This window comes from Emydura macquarii, unplaced genomic scaffold, assembly GCF_026122565.2.
Source record: "Emydura macquarii macquarii isolate MOO-44397 ecotype Brisbane River unplaced genomic scaffold, CSIRO-AGI_Emac_v2 contig_1348, whole genome shotgun sequence".
In the NCBI taxonomy this organism is placed as follows: Eukaryota; Metazoa; Chordata; order Testudines; family Chelidae; genus Emydura; species Emydura macquarii.
In genome coordinates this window covers 13,569,485-13,586,623 of record NW_027131485.1, presented here as the reverse complement: position 1 = coordinate 13,586,623, position 17,139 = coordinate 13,569,485, and the positions used below count along the sequence as shown (strand labels likewise).

Genomic DNA, 17,139 nt, shown 5'->3' with positions numbered 1-17,139 from the left:
ATGGCGGGCGGCTGCACGGAGGCCACGCTGTCAGCGGCATGCGCGGCCGGGAGGAGCTCGGGGAACCGGCCCGTGGCGCTTCTCGCCGCCTCCTTGGCGCTGCTCGGCTGGCTCAGCACAGCGCACGGCGGCAGCGAGGGGGGGTGAGTCTCTGGCCCCCCGGCCGCACCGCACCGCACCGCTCCTGACCTGGCGGCGGCGGCATTTGGGAGGAGGCGGGGGCTCTCCCCGCTCGCTGGCGGCCCCGTTCCCCCTTCCTTGGTAACCCGGCCAGTTCCCCTCTTCTCCCTGCTAATAAACTCAGTCCGGTTCCCCTCTCCCTCCCCACAAGTCATATCCCCTCCCCCCCCGGGCGCCTCCCAGTCATGGGGCCCGCTTACAACCCGTTTTCTGTGCCTGAGACGGGCTTTCTCTGCGTTGCCCCAACAGCGGCTATTTTGTTCCTCTCTGCGGCGGCGTCTTGCTGACCACCGGCAGCATGCTGCTGGGAGGAGGGGGGCCCCAACCCCCTGCCGCTTTCACACGATCTAGGCCAGAGAGGGAATGAACTTTGCTGTACTTGGCACTCGTGGAAAGTCCGGTCTCTCTTGTGTGAAAATGCACCTAGAGGGGAAAATGAACTCTTAGCAGATGCCTCCTTGTCCGAATTGCTCTAAAATGGTTTAACAATCTTAAGAGAGGTGTGAAAATATAATAGATCTCCTGCTTGTGGAAACACAGGAAGCAAAAGTGACAGAAGAGCCACTAAAGATAATGAGACTATGACTCTTACAGCCTAGAAGCCCAGGCCTTAGTCTCGCTGGGTGTGTCTACATGCATACAGGAGCAAGCCTCCCAGCTGAGGTCAATAGACTTGAGTTTGTGCTGATCTCTAAAAATAGCTGTGTAGGCAGCGCTTTGAAGTTGTGACTCAGGCTGGAGCTCAGTTTTTGAAGCCCAGTCCCTCCCTAGGCTTTGGAGTCAGAGCTGCAGCTTCAAGCTGCTAGTTACATGCTTAGAGCGCCATCAGGAGCCCTGCAAGGCCAAGTATGTCAACCTGAGCTGGGAGGTTTGCTGCCACGGCCTGTGTAGACATGCCTTTGTGTCTTGGTTCCAGCTGTAAGATGGGGCTAATAGCACTTCCCTCTCAGAGGTGGTGTGAGGCTAAACACATTTAAAAAGGAAAGATTGTGAGGTGCTCAGAGGACCCTGTAAGTAACTTAGGCAGGCAGGCAGACAGACAAGAAAGACCAGCTGGCTAAATGAGACCTAGATTTCACAGTCTCACCCATCTTCCTTTCAGGAGTTCATTAAATGACGATTTGCTATTGCCATATCCTCCTTCCTACCATGGTCCTCGGCACCATCACAGGTACGTCAGAGACTGTCAAGCTGCTGTGCATGGCAACGTAACATATGAAGCTTGGCCCAGTGACACTAGCACCAACCTCCCCGTGACTACGACAAGAGGATTTGTTTCTTACTTCCCACCAGAGGGTGAGACGCGAAGGGAAGTCTATGGCCACTTTACTTTTGTGAGCAACCCCTTGAGAACCTTCTCTGTGTTAGAGCCCGGGGGCTTGGGAGGTTGCAATTCAAGCCTTAGGGCCACTGTGATAGAAACTGCAAGACATGGCAAGTGCCTTGTGGCCCAAAATGGTGGCTACTTTGACGTGGACACTGGAGAATGCCTTGGGAATGTTGTGAGCGACGGAAGGCTGGTGAGAAATGCCAGAGGCAGGCAGAACGCTCAGTTTGGCATCAGGAAGGACGGCACCATGGTGTTTGGGTAAGGATTTGGGCTCTTTTCTGTGGCATTTTCTTCTCCCGAAGGGCTCAATAATAAATATTAAGGCAGAAAGTGCCCTCCTAGGAATTGGCTTCTGGGCCTTTCCCCTATTTTAACACTGAGGATTTTTTAAACTCCTTAAATTACAGAATGGCCCTGCTAGCCTGATCTCTGACATAACTTCTCCTTATTGAAAGGAGGCACTGACAGCGTGATCTATCAGAACAGCTTTGTAGAAAGGCCCTGATCATTTTTCAGGGCTGAATGCAGCTTACCAAGATCAAAACGGCATCTAGCAGCTTAATTTTTTTTTAAAAAATTTACATTGTTGAGGGACAAAACAGACATTTAGTTTTATGGAAATAGTTCTGTTTCCCTGGAATAAAATCTTGCAGATAAAGGGTCATCATTTCAGACTTCCAAACAGCCTTCATTTTTTCAGTGCAATTTCTGCAATATTCATTGCATATGCAAGTGATTAGACGTACACCTGTAGAACCAGTTTCTGCTCTGTCAGTAATGGACTGTGTACACAGAAGTTCTGTAACTGTCACTTTTACCTGCAATTAATTGTAGGCAAACAGAGCTTGTCTATTTAAAAAAAAGTGGTGCCTGCCTAGGTACTATGAAGGCTTTCCCAATATTGCACTATTTCATTTAAACTTAGAACACCACGTCCACTGGTCTATTGAAGAGTAATGTTTACCTTTTTAATTCAGGGCTTTGTAGTTCTGTTAGATGTTTTCCTAAAAGATCTGCTCTAGAAATCATTTTGGGAAGGTTCTCTGGCCTGTGTTATATAGCAGGTCAGGCTAGATGATCACAATGGACCCTTCTGGCCTCGGAATCTGAATCTATGAACCAGTAGGCTTGGAGCCAGTCACTCAGGATTATTACTCCTGGCTCTGCTCCAGACTCCCCTTTGTGATCTTGGGCAAGTCCCATAGGGCCTGAATTTCAGAGTGCTGAATACTCACAGCTTGATGATTTCCACTGAGCTTGTGAGTGCTCCGTATCACAGGAAGTTAGGCCCTTAACTTGCCAGTACCTCAGTTTCTCACCAATAAAAAGGGGGCAATGCAGACCTCCCAGGGGAGTGGTGAGAATGTTTGTAAATATAGGATATTAAACTTAAAAATTAGACATCCCCTCTTCAGAAATATGTTGAATGTTGATGTTTTTTCAAGTACATGGTGCATTATATCTGGCACAGATACTTAAGGGAAGTAAAATATTCTTCCACATTAAACTTTAGAAGGCTCAAGAAGCTTTCCGTATACCCTGGGCCAAATGGGATATGTTTAACAGAAATCGTGAAGGGTTTTCCCACAATGCCATGAGAGTCATTGCAGTGCTGCACACGCCCACCACTCATCATGCTCATGTTTGTGATGCTTTTGTTTTTTTAATGAATGTTCATGTGAACAAGAACTCAGCCTGGATGGTCATGTACACTAACTGATCTGGAGGTTCTTGTCATGAATGTCTTTTGCTGTATTTGCTCTGCTTCCACGAATGTTGGTTTGGTGGGCTTTTTATGAAGGCTTCTTCCCATAATGCATTACAGGGTCTGCCTACATAGTATCAGGAGTCCTGGGGCGGAGTCCATGCATTGCAAAACCCGTCTGACCCAGGCCAATGTGGTGTCTCAAACCATTTTCACGGCATGTTAAGCTTAGCCCACTTAGGCTCTTACAAGTCTGTTAAACCTTCTACAACAACAGCTCCATCTTAACACATTGCTAGTGGAAATAGAGTGTCAGGCTCTGCCTGTACTGGAAAATTGACCTGTATCTGGCTGTGGGGATGGTTCTGTCTATAGTAAGGTGTTTTGTCGTAATCTTCCTACCACATTGCTCCCCTGGGAGTACCACTGGCAGGAGTTCTAGCATACACAAGGGGCTGGTGGTCATTTGGGTATTATCCAGGGTGTTGTATAGATCTGCTGCGAGCCAGGCTCAGCCCCTTGCTTCTGAAACAGTGCAGAACATGGCTTAGTCTTGTCTACACACGTGGTCACGTTTTTCTCCTGCACTGGTTGAGCTGCCTGTTGTCAGCAGTAAATTGATTTCCTAGTGTAGACAAGGCAATAGTCTGGCATCATTAAAGTTTCTGGGCACCTTGATGAGCCACCTAACTCCTCTGGTATCTCTCTCCCAGTTACCTGTCTGAGGAGGACGTCTTGGATCAAGTGAACCCCTTTGTGCAGCTGGTGAGTGGCGTAGTCTGGCTGCTGAGAGATGGAGAAGTGTATGTCAGGCAGAGTAAGACAGTGGAGTGTGCCGAGACTCAAACCACAGGTAAAGACTCTAAGCTATTGCCTCCACTCTGCTGACGAGCTTCCTTGGGAGGAGGCTATAAAGGGGCATCTTTAGAAAACACTTTGTTTCACTGCTATAGATTTTGTCTGCACTGGTACACGCCATACCCCGTCAGCCATGGGTGCACCCGCAAACTCTTGTGCATCTGCAAGTGCAGACAGGGCTAAGCTATTTCCCATGCTGCTTGGGGAGGATTCACATTTCTGTCTGTTGCCAGCTGTGGAGCTGCACTGGCAGTAGCAACAGTGGCTTGCTGCCACAATTTTAGATACCAAGCCATCTAATCCTGCTCAGAGTAGGTCTAATGTACTGGTTAAAGTGCAAGTAGTTGCTGGTGCCGGGCCTGCCCTACAATCAATCTCTTTGATACTTTGCTTGCCCCATGAGTTTACTCCGTGGAGACCTAGATTGAACCCAGACACTCATTTCACAAGAGCAGTCACCATCACCCTGGGCTGTGGCTGAACCTATGACCTAGAGGTGAAAGGCTCCACAGTCCATCCCCAATCTCCCTGAGCCAGCTAATCTCTTGTAACAATAGTGGCTATGGAAATTATCATCTGTAGGAGATTAAGTTAATGCTGAGTTAATGCTCAGTGATCAGTCTTTTCCAGTCAGGTATTTTCCAAATTGAGGTATCTGTAAAGCCAGCTCTTTCACCTGTTTATAAATTATGCTTTTTCTCCATGCAGGGACTTTTGACAAATTCATCAATGTGATATCTGCCAGGACAGCAGTGGGACATGACCGGTTCGGGCAACTGATCTTGGTTCATATGGATGGACAGACTGATGCTAGGGGGTAAGGCTGAGGACTTGTTCTTTAAACTCATGGGGCAGGCAAAGTATCAAAGGGATTGATCCTACATCACTGCCCGTACTGAGAACAGCATCAGCTCCTGTGATCAGTAAAGCCAGGCGTAAATTTAAGGCACTGTAAGACTATAGACTGTAAGACACCTATGCTGGGTCAGATCAATGGTCCATCTAGCCTCGTATCCTGTCTTCTGACAGTGACCAATGCCAGGTGCCTCAGAGGGAATGAACAGAGCAGGTAATCATCAAGTGATCCATCCAGTCGGCCTTCCCAGATTCTGGCAAACAGCAATCCCTGCCCCTGGCTAATAGTTATTGATGGACCTATCCTCCGTGAACTTACCTAGTTCTTTTTTGAACCCCGTTATAGTCTTAGCCTTCACAACATCCTCTGGCAATGAGTTCCACAGGTTAACTGTGTTGTGTGAAGAAATACTTCCCTTTCTTCTTTTTAAACCTGCTGCCTATTCATTTCAATTGTATTTCAGTTTCACTATATAAAAGTTTGTGGTGATAAAGAGGCAGAGCCAGGCACTCTGAGTCAATGAGTGAAAGAACAACCCTGCAGGGCTCCATTACTGCTAGCAGTGCCCTTTTTAACTAAACTTGGTTCATGATACCCCACTCTTCCTTCTAAATCCACTACCACAGGCAGAGAAGAACTGATGTTGTGTCTTTCTGCTAGAATGATCTCAGGTGAAATTAAGTGTTGGCACTGATGTTGCCATCACTAGGCTTCAGAGTGTATATTTCATTACGATGAATAAGGATAGTTTTCTCTTCTCTCAGAAGTGTTGAGCCAGATACTGCCGTCATTGAAGTTCATAGTAGTTTTGCTGTTCATTTCAATGTGAACAGTTTGGACCTATTGTTTTCACTTATGTGCAGACCCATCCAGGCAGCGCTGCGTATGGATGGTTCCCCTTGAGCTCAATCAGAAGGGCTAGAAATTTAACTTTTTCAAATGGAAGTTTAATCTGTCCTGGAAGCCAGATGTATGATGCATGTCCTAGTCTGTAATGTCCTTCTTCCTCCTGGGCTCCTGAATAAAACCCGAGAGTATTTAAAGGTATTGGAGCTGATCAGCCATGGTGTAACTCTCTGATTAAACAGATCTACACTGGGCCTAAATGTGGCCCATTCTGTATATTTTTTAACAATATATGGATGCTGCCAACTTGAAATGAAGTCAGTTTAAGACTCAAGTGCTTAATCTGAGAAAGATTTGGGGGTTGTGGTGGATAATCAGCTGAAGATGAGCTCCCTGTGTGACTCTGTGGCCAAAAGAGCTAATGGAATCCTAGGATGTACAAACAAGATAATTTTGAGTAAGGGAGTAGGGAGGTTATTTTATCTCTGTATTTGGCCCTGATGCAACCAGTGCTGGAATATTATGTCCAGTTCTGGTGTCTGCAGTTCAAGAAGGATGTCGACAAATTGGAGGGAGTTCAGAGAAGAGTCATGAGAATGATTAAAGGATTAGAAAATATGCCTTATAGTAACAGACTCATAGAGCTCAATCAATTTAGCTTAACAAAGAGAAGGTTAAGGAGTGACTTGATCACAGTCTAGAAGTATCTACTTAGGGAACAAACATTTAGTAATGGGCTCTTCAGTCTAGCACAGAAAGGTGTAACACGATCCAATGGCTGGAAGTTGAAGTTAGACAAATTGAAAATGGAAATTAAGGTATACATTTTTGACAATGAGAGTAATTAACCACTGGAACAATTTACCCAGGGTTGTGGTGGATTCATCATCGCTGACAATTTTTAAATCGAGGTTGGATGTTGTTCTGAGAGAGATGCTCTAGGAATTGCTGTGGGGAAGTTCTCCGGCCTGTGCTATACAGAAGATCAGATTAGATGATCACAGTGATGCCCTCTAGCCCTGGAATCTATGAATTCCAGGCCCTGCATCTGCTGCCAGCTCTCCCTGCCAGTATTTGTGAGTTCAGTCACCTTTTCCTTTAGTGAACTGTCTCCTTCCCCTGGGATTTAAGGAGATGTACTCTGTATATTTTGACATGAGACGTTGACAATTTGTGTTTCAATGATTATAAAGCTTTAACTTTTTGAAGCCCAACATCCGGTCATTAAATAATTATGCTTAAAAACAATGCTTAAAACAAATGCTTAAAAACAGATATTATCCTTCAAAATTATATTAAAAATATCAAATTCTGACTAGCCTAAATATCAGTTATGTCCACTGGCCACTAGCAGCAGGGTCAGAAATGTGTGTTTTGTTTATAAGAAGACTCCTAAGAGAGAACCTTCAGGAAGTGGTGCTGAACAAACCCAGCTCAAGAACTCAGAGTTCCCCTAAATTAACAGTGAGGCTGCTACTTTGCCACTGCGATGGCTCTTGCATCCCCTGGTGCTAAGCTGCCAATAACTGGTTTTTGTTTTGCAGCCTCAACCTCTGGGAAATGGCTGAGTTTCTAAAGCAGCATGGTGTCATCAATGCTATCAATCTGGATGGCGGAGGGTCAGCCACTCTGGTTTTAAATGGAACCCTGGCAAGTTACCCGTCGGATCACTGGTAGGCGCTGCATGATGAAAGTGATGGGGACAGCTCTGCTTCCCAGTGCGTTGCCTGAGGAGCTCTCCTCTACATAGACAAGATCTATGTGGGAACTACTCCAGAGACACAGAGCCAAACTGATGGGTTTGACTCCCACTGACTTTCCTGTGAAATGCCTCCTCCAGGAATGAATCTGGTCCTTCATGCTTGTCTGTGTGTATGTAAGGATGAGAGGATAGTGTTGCTCTCTGACATGCCTGGAACGTCGCAGAAATAACTTGATGTCTTGTTGCAAAGTACCTGTCCCGACATCAGGCATGAGAGAGCTAGACTGCCCAGTAACAGTTATGAATCCCAGCATGTTCCACCCTCTCCTCTCTTTCCAAAGCAGAAGAATTGAGTATCAGGCAGTAGACAATATTTTTCAGAGACCTTATCTGCTCTGCAGGGCTATAGGGGTCCCATTAGTCCTTTGGAAGAGTAGATGGCGGTCCTAGACTGAAGTTCTCCATCCCCTTTTGCACAATGTGTCCTACCTAGCAGCTGTCATCCACCCCAGAGGTGGTGGTATTTTGGTGGTGGCTGGCTGTATGTTTGTGAAATGCCTTGGGCTCTTTCAGACAGAAGTGCTGTGTAAATATGGTGACTATTGTTTTAAATTACCATGTGGCGCTCTATACTTCTCACCGTGCATATACAAGAGAATAATCAGCGTCTGAAGCTTTAGGAGTTTCCACAATAAAAGCAGGTGACAGATTTTGTTTGAGTGAGTGACGAACAGGGTTGGGGGTGATTACCTCATTTTCCCTGGTGCTCTGGTATTAAACAAACCTCACCATCCTCAGGCTGCTAGAGCTATTGAATGAGGCTGTGTGACTGAGCTGGGGATCAAATCTGAAGTGGCTGATAGCTGATCTATAGCTCCAGGAGTCTTGTTAATGTACCAGCTGATCCAAGAACCAGCAGAGTCCTGTGCTTGTTTCACTGTTGGAAGACTCAGTGATCCTGGCTTTCTGTTTTTGCCAGTATCTGCACAGCTCACCCCTCCTCCACTCATGCCATAGGAACAGTGAATCTGTCAGACCCCCGCCTTTCCTGACCCAAAACTGCCTTTTATCCTCAGCACCTCTGACCCTGAGTGGCGCTGCCCTCGGAGCATCTCGACAGTCATGTGTGTCCACGAGCCTGCCTGCGAGCCTCCAGACTGCAGCGGCCACGGGCACTGCGTGCTGGGAGAGTGCCAGTGCGCTGGGCACTTCTGGAGAGGACCAGACTGCAGCATCCTGGACTGTGGACCTTCCAACTGCAGCCAGCATGGCATCTGCACGGAGTGTAAGCCCCCCCGACCCGCCCAATGTCACGGGGGTGTTACTAGTGTCACATGCTAATATGTCATCAGAACCAGCTGGGGCACAGTAGGTGGGGAGGGAGATGCAGATGTTGTGGGTGTTGGATATATAGAGAGTGGCCAGGTTATGAAGCTAGCATTCATAGGTCGCTTCTGCCTCCTTACCGAGTAGGGGAACCGCTCCCGCCTAGTGCCCCACAGCAACAAGTCTCAGCTCCTAGCTGTCCAGGAGAGGATCTGGACCTCTGAAGAGAGAATCTCTTGTGAACATCTCCCCGCCCAGGGCAATTCCTTCTAGCCCTGCAGGAACCGCAGAGCTTTGTTACATGACACAACAGCACAGCATCCACCTCCCCAGACCACTCCTACTCTGCTGAGACATGCCCCTGGAGCCTTTTTAGTTAAGGCTCACCAGTAACTTTCATTCTAATGATCCTGAGTGATTCACCCCAAAAGTTCCCAGCACAATCCAGTTCCCCTCAGCCTCAGGAGTCCCCATAGAAGAAGTATCTTGTGACCGACTGCAGCCCTCTCAGGAACATGGCTTGCACTAGCCAGCCCCACTCACTCGTGCTGTGCATACAGGAAATGCCTCAGCACCAGGCACCTGTGTTCTGCTGAGAACTGAAGTCGTCTTCCCTAGGTGAGCTGCTGAAAGCCAGGCCTTTTATAGCAGCAGCTGCAGATGAGCTCAGCTGATCCACTCCTGGACTCTCCTGGAAGGGGGTGTGTGTGTGTGTGTTAACCCTTGTCTTGCCTTCTGGGTGCCTGCAGTAAGCAGGGGCCTTGGTGTCTCAAGCACCCCTCAGTCTCTGCCTGTTTCAGCTGTGATGCCTGATTTGTGTTTCCTTCTTGTGCAGCTGGATGCCTCTGTGATGCTGGCTGGATAGGCGGCAACTGCAGCGAAGGTAACACCTATTTGTATCATCATCTTGTTCTTTAGGAGTAAGGAGGGGCCGGCATCATCCATTGTTATAGGGTGCTGCCTGCCTGAGGCTTGCAGCCGTGGGGAAATGGGATTCGATTGACCCTCTCTAACAGCCGCACTGTTCTGTAAGAGCTTCTTAAGGGTGAGCAGCAAAAGAAAGAGAATGGGGTATGTTGGCCTTTTTCTGTTGCTTCTTTAGGATACATCATGGTCTGCGAGGGGGTTGCTGCATTTTTCCCCCCTTTTAGAAACAGCCAGGATATCCAAGCTGTGGTTCGCGGTCAGATGGGTCTGCAGATTGAGAGCTTTCCATGTTTGTAACTGCAGGGTGGGGAGTTGAGGTTCAGCCTCTAAACACGGATAAGTTCTCCTCAAGTGTTGTAGTTAAATAGGAGGTGTAAACAAGTTTTACGGCGTCTGAATAAATGACTTCCCCTGTCAGGTTTCACCTCCTTAATAACTGCGATGTCACCACCCTCCTGGCTCTCCAGCCCTCCATAGAGTTTCCTGGGATAGGCGAGACATTTCTAATGTCCAAAAAAAAAAAGAAAGGGGGGGAGGGTCAAACCTTTGACCTTTCTTACAGCAGTAGAGCAGCGATGGGGAAGGGAGCATGTGCGAGAGCTGGAGCGTCTTGGATGGACACGTGACCGGAAGTGCAGGAGTTTTATGTTTTATTTTATGGGCCTTTTATTAACAGCCCAAACCAGTGCAAGCACCCAGCTCGCAGTGGCTCTGTGCCCTGCCTGTGAGCCACACACCCCGCACAGGCATTGGAGGCGCAGGTGCTGAGGAGATCTCTGCACAATGGGTTTGGCAGGCACCAGCGAACTCTCCCCCTGCAGCAAATGCCTTCTTGAGCCCTTGGGAAGTCTTTGCCCCTGCCTTGGCCTCCCGCCCCCTCCTGTGGATAGGCCCTGAGCTGCAGCGCTCCTCAGCTATCCTGAAGGCCCCTCCCATGTCCACGAGGGTCTCAGCTGTAATCCCCTGACAGCCGGCCCCTGGTAAGCACAGAAGGAATGAGCAAAAGGGAATAGGGAGTTGCGGGGAGCTTGTCCAGCACCAGCTGGTGATCAGCTGCCCAAGCCCAGGGGTACATTAAAGGGGAGGAGGGAAACAGCTTCAGAAAGGTGGGAGTCCTCTCCAGCCTCTTCACCTGCTCTGGTGCAGCTCCCTTCTCTGGACACTGCCTCAGAAGCATAAAGAGCAGAGTTCCCCCACCTTTCCCTTAACTTGAGCCCCCTGCAAACTGATCTCTTCCTCCTTCTGGAGCGCCCTGCTCCCCCGCTGAGACAGGGTCACTCCACTCTGTCACAGGGCCCCTGCCGTGTTTTAATTGACTTTGCAGGTTGCTTAGCAGCCCATTGGCTTGTGTGAGCTGCTGCGGTGTGCTGTGCCTGTGTAATGAAAGCTCCGTGAATGTGGAGAGCGGTGGGAAAGGGCTGCCAGCATGTTCACATAGAGAATTCCAGCTGCGCTCCACAGGGTCAGTAAGAGAGCCCTGATGAGTTTGTGCTTGCCTGCTTCAGCGTGTGCGAGCGGCTCCCATGGGGATGGCTGCACCCAGAAATGCCTCTGTCAGAACGGTGGAGTGTGCGACCCTGTGCACGGATCCTGTACGTGCCCTGCTGGTTACCATGGAGCCATCTGTCAGCAAGGTAACGTCTTTTCTCAATAGTGGTGTGTGTGTGTGAAGGCTTTTAGTGTCCGGTATTGAGCAACTCTGTTCAGCCTAAGGAAGACATAGTTCTGCCCCACAGAGCTCAATCAAGCCCAGGCACAGACTCTACTTTTGGGTCATGTGTATGCAGAAAGGCAAGGCTTACAGCTATGTTATGGGGCTGCCTTTTAATTTAGGAAATGCTGTTTAAAAAAGTGACACTTTTATAACTGGAAGAGACTGGATCTGTCTCTGTGTGCTTTCAAAAACAGCTGAATTCCCACATCATTCACAGCTGGCCTAACCAATGGGCCAGGTTTCAGCCAGTAAGCTGTAAATCTGACAAAACTATAAGCCGCTGACCATGACCACGACCTCTTAAAACAAACCCTTGGGTGCAACTGTAACTCTGGGTGTTGCTCCACACTTTGCCTCTAGCACGTATCTAGTCTAAGTGGATGATTGTTCAAAGTCTAACACAGAAGCATTCTATTTTGCTGACCTTTGCACGCTTCCTTTAATGCCTGATTTGCATCTAGCTCTTATTTCTTCCTTTGTGTAACCACACCTGCTCTTATTAAAACATCTAATTCTGGTGTGAAATCTTACTTTCTGCTTAAATATCCTGCTGAGATGAGTTGCACAGATTAATTGCACTGTGCTTTTTTAATTTTAGTTTTTGTCACTTTGTTCTCGTTCGAGGAGTGTTCAACAGAGCTGATTTCTGATTTTATCAAATGCTTGTCCTGCCCAACTAAATCATTCCATAGTTCAGCTTTTTCAAGGCTGGGAGAGAAAGCAAGGGTGGTCCAGCAGTTAAAGCACTAGCCTAGATCATGAGAGATGGGAGTTCAAGACCCTGCTCTGGCACGAGCTGTCTGTGTGATCTTGGGCAAGTCACTTAGGGCCAGATTTTTGAAGCACCAAAAACTCCAGAGGCACCTAGAGAGATTTTTCACAAGCCAGTGACGGGGGAATGAGAATTACACACTTTGGTGCCTTTGAAAGTCGTTCTAGGTGCTTCTGTTTATCTCTAGGTGCCTAAATACCATTAAACAGCTGGCTTCAGTGCCCTACCTGAACAATGGAACTAATAGCCCTGCCTTCCCTTCCCGGGGTGTTGTGAGGATAAATACACAGCTCAGATGCTGTGGGGATGGGGGCCCAAGCCGTGCCTAAGATAGACAGGGAATGTGCAAAAATACGCTGGGGGAATGAAGCTTGTTTAACCATTTCTGACCAATTATTGTACATGCAGTGGCTTTAGTGGGACATGCCTGGCTGCAGTAACACATCTTGTGCTGATGTGGAAATCCCTGCGCTTGCAGGGAATATCCCTGCTTTCTTTGTAATCAATTGGCCTTAATTCCTTAGAGTGCCCTATAGGCTGGTACGGGTCAAACTGCCAGCAGCCCTGTGACTGCGAGCATGGCTGTCCTTGTGACCAGGAGACAGGCAGCTGTAACATCACTTACGAGTCCACCCTCCAGGACAAGTTATCCACAGGTACGGCCCATGCTGCGGCTCTGGTTAGTTCTTTTTGGCTACATGGAGCACCGGCTTTACTATGCGACACTAATGTGACCGTAGGGACCTAAACGTGTCTCGCATGCTTAGTCGTTGCCTGTGCTAAGTCGTTAGCTGTGATCCAAGCTGTGGCTTCCTTGGTGAGCTAATGCTTTTCCCTACGCTTTGGTTGGGCTCATTCAGTGTGAGGCAGTTCCACCCCACCCAAGTCTGTTTCCTTCACCTGGCATCTTGTTTTCCAGCTGGGCGGTGTCTGGCTTTCCATACGTTTCAGGCAGGGCGTGAGGAGAAATCCCTTCTCTCAGAGTAAGTGTGCAGTGTTTGTGTATATCTGAACAAATGACGGAGGGCAGGTACTGTTCTACCAAGCACTTGAAGCCAGCCTTGGTGTTTTGGGGGTGAGGTGGGGAGGATGGCCATGGAGTGTGAAAACCTCCTGCTTCGTTGGGTATAGGTATGTGCGCTTGCCCCTGAAGCTCTATGCTCAGCTCATCCAGCTTCTCATGATGGGGCAGAGCAGGCCAGCCTCCATGTGTGGGGCTACAAGCAAGAACTAGGGCCTTGCTGCTGCTCCTCCTCCAGCACCAGACTCGAGGGGAAGCCAAGGGCAGCCAATGCCCAACAGCTTTCACGGGAGGCTCTCTCTACTCAGGGTGCACCCTAGCCGCCCTCCTCTCACAGACTGTGTTCAGCCCAGATCCAGTCTGTGAATGATACTCAGGGAGGCCTTGGGGTTTGGGGAAGGGAGATGAATCACACTCCACCCTCACTTTAGCTAAGCTTTAGGGAGAGACCATTAATTGCTTCTGTAATTGTAAGACAAGCGCTTTGTTCCCCTCAGGCCTAGCTGAAGCAGGGTTTGCACTGTAGGGATTGGTGGAGAACGGTCTTCCACAGGTGCTGCTGCAGTACACTGCAGAAGTTGGTTCAATAGTGCATTAAACGGAGTGCTAGCATCGGAGGGCAGGTAGTTACCTGCCTACACAGCCCAATATACACTTCCTTATTCCACAGCGAATGGAGTGAAAATCCTCCAGCCCCCCAGCTCTGAATTGCAAAGAACTCCTGTAAGGAAGCGCAGCTATGTGCACCTGGCCTCCAAAGGAACCAAATGACCCCTGTTAACAATGCATTCAACTCCCTGAGCCTAGTTTTTGCCCGGTGTTGCACTTCCTTTCCAGCGTCTGGGCAAGTTCAGTTTGAGGGTAGCATTGCAGGCCAGCCTGGGGCAGCAGCAGCCTCGGGCACTTGTATTACTGGTGAGGAGAGACCAGACCAGCAGCTCTGTTACTAGGGGGAGGCAGGACTGGCCCTGGCCCTACGGTCTGGCTGGTGTGAGAACCTCCTCAAGGACACTCCGGTCTGCTTTCGTTATGAATAAAGTTAAGATTTTGTCATGGGAATTTTTAGTAGAAGCCACAAGCAGAGCACAGGCCATAAACAATAAATCAGAAGTTGGCAGCGTGCACTCCACAGCACCAGGGGCTGAAGTTGTAGAGCTCACCTAAGATCACAGAATCCGTAACCACCTTCCCTGACCACCTCCTAGCCTTAGTTATGAAATGAAATGACCCAGGATTGAGCACTTCTAGACATGCTGGAGTGGGCCTCGCCCCTCTTCAGTTGTCTTGTCTTCTGTGCCCCAACCATTTCACCCAGTGGCACATGCTTTTCACTAAGTGTAGCCTTTCTGTCTGCCACAGTCAGCTCTTTGGATGGAAGAGGAGGGAGAGCAAAGCTCACTGTTAAAGGACATCTACCCTAGAAGCAGCCACTTTGCCAGGGTAAAAGCACTCACTTAAGCCAATGTGAGAAGCGAGCCCTTAGGCTGCAGCAGTGGTGCAGACAACCTGGAGCCACATGCCTGAAATCTGCTGCGTAGTTGCAGCAGTAGGTGGTCTAATACATCTGTATTTCTGAGACAGGTCCATTCTTTTCTCCCTCACAGGACAACCTGGATCTGCTTCATCTCAGTCTTGGTTCTGTTGCTTGTGGTCAGTGCAGTAGGAAACCTAAAGCTAGTTCTCAAGAGCCGGGCAGCGGATCGCTGTGAAAGTGGTGACTACAGGTATCATCCACTGAAGGAAATGAATGGAGAAGCCAGTCATACATGCCCTTCTGCATCTGGGGAGCAGTACCAGGCAGAAGACACTCAGGATCAAAGCCAGCCAGAGACGGAAGCGCTACTTTGACTTTACAGGGGGGAAAAGACTTGAGAGATTCACCCAGCTATGGTACTGGCTTTTAACACAGAGGCTGGTCCAAAGACTACTGCATGCTGAAATGACAAGCTAGTAACTTGAACAGCATGGCAGCAAGAAGAGACCTAAGGGAGTATTCACAGAACATGAGTAAGAGCTCAGCCCAGCCTCCTTTTTTGGCATTCCTCACTCAGAAATCTGTCAGTTTCCTTCATTGGCCTGGTGCGCAAGAGAGGGGAGATACTGTGCAACAGCCGCAACTGCTGTTCTCTGGTGGAGAACGGGGGCCTGGTATAACTGGGGAGTGTCAGGGGGCTAGCCTGTATTCACTGCATTAGTTCTGCTCTGGGAATTTTAAGTGACCTACCCCCCCTTTTAATAAAGAAAGGTGAGTTTAGCTGCAGCCCCACGTGCTCTGGCCCTGTCCTGTGCTGCCCCCCAGGGAAGTGAAGAATAACTCAGCTAGAAGGAAAAGCCTCAGCACACACTGGTGTGGTCTACACAAGAGAAGGGGAACACAGGAGCTGCCCATGGCACAAATAGCAGATGATTTAACTCCTTTCTAACCCTATTCAAACAAACAGAGCAGGTTTCACTTCCTGCTGTAAAAACTGCCATCACTTCCTGAGTGAGGAAGATTGCCTGATAGAAAGAAGTGAGGGTCATAGACTTTAAAGCTAGAAAACATCCCACATAGAGGTTGGCGATTTTATTAGGCAAAGAGTCTCTGTAGAATAAAAGCACTTTTTAGAAACATGTCAGCTTGCTTCCTCTTCTTGAGGAAAATAACTAGCTGTTAATGTGCCACTGGCTGTTGGGAGGTGGACTTAACGCATATCTGAGCCGGACTATTGAACTTCTTGTTTGCACTTTGATAATTTTTATTACGACGCTCCAACGAAGCAAAGCGTGTGGAATTTGTGCCAAATTTGAAGAGTCAGATCAATCTGGCTAGTTAGGAATCGATTTTGCTATCTCTAATTTACAGAAGGTGATTTAACACTTGAATAAACTCGATTAGTAAGTGACTGTTTGAACTCTTAATTAACTGATATTCTATCTCACCTTGAGGGAAAATGGTCCTTTCACAGCCAGGTTTTTAGTGGGGCACCTGCCCATCTAATCTATTGAGAATCTTTGTAGATCTGGAAGTGCTGCTATAGGAACTTGTATGATCCTCTGGCCACTACAGAAAAAAATCTAATCTAGTTTTAATTGAACCGCTAGCAGAGCAGATGAGACAGTTAGGTTTATCAAATGATATAAGATTAATCTTTACTCCTTGGATCACTTAGATAACTGCCCTAATAGATAAACTAATGCATTTATAGTGTACCTGACAAATACAACTGCAATATTTAGTCAGTCATCTCAACGAAGAACTTATTGGTTAAGTCATTTTATTTTTAAGTTACAGAAATATGAAGAGCAGAAAATTACAGCTGGTAACTTCAATTGCCATAAGTAACTGCATCTTTAGCTTCACATTTGTTGCTCAGTAATATGTCTCAAAGTACCCTGTGTATTCCAGTAGCATGTTCTGAATTCTCAGAACAAGGTTTTCTTTGCTTACAAGAATCAAGACCCTTGTAAAAAAGTTAAGACAGGAGCAGGTTCAGTGGGGAAAATAGTACATTTACTTAAAAAATAATGCCCATTCAGTCTATATATACAGATAGCTTGGAAGTGTTATAATGCCGTTAAAACTGATTCATGATCAATGCTGACAATTAACATGCTTTATGGATAGTTAGAAGAATTTTCTCATGGCTGTGCTGGGAGACTGGAAAACCAACATTCAAATAGTCTTTCAGTTCTAACCTGCAAAGAAGGGTCACATATCTGTCTTTTATGCATTGAACAGCTCACAGTACAATTGGTTCAGACCATTAGCACAAGCATGGTGAAGAAGTGATATGCGTCTCAGAGGGAGGTCACTGGCCTTCGCAGATACGTTGCCCACGTGATAGCTTAGCACCTGAGTCCGGTAGGTAGGACCTGCAGATTTTGGCCCATTTCCCACCCACCAATTTTTAAATTGGCCC

The 17,139-nt window shown here is 47.8% G+C and overlaps 1 protein-coding gene across 1 annotated transcript; it reads left to right on the top strand.

Annotated features, from left to right (window-relative positions):
• Positions 1-16,756, top strand: NAGPA (N-acetylglucosamine-1-phosphodiester alpha-N-acetylglucosaminidase). The gene is made up of 11 exons (XM_067551262.1): positions 1-143; positions 1,283-1,768; positions 3,929-4,068; positions 4,782-4,890; positions 7,320-7,448; positions 8,554-8,762; positions 9,639-9,686; positions 11,236-11,364; positions 12,741-12,872; positions 13,136-13,199; positions 14,842-16,756. Exons 1-11 carry the CDS (start codon positions 1-3, stop codon positions 15,083-15,085), a joined length of 1,833 nt encoding a protein of 610 aa, XP_067407363.1. The 3' UTR covers positions 15,086-16,756.
• Positions 16,757-17,139: the final 383 nt, after the last annotated feature.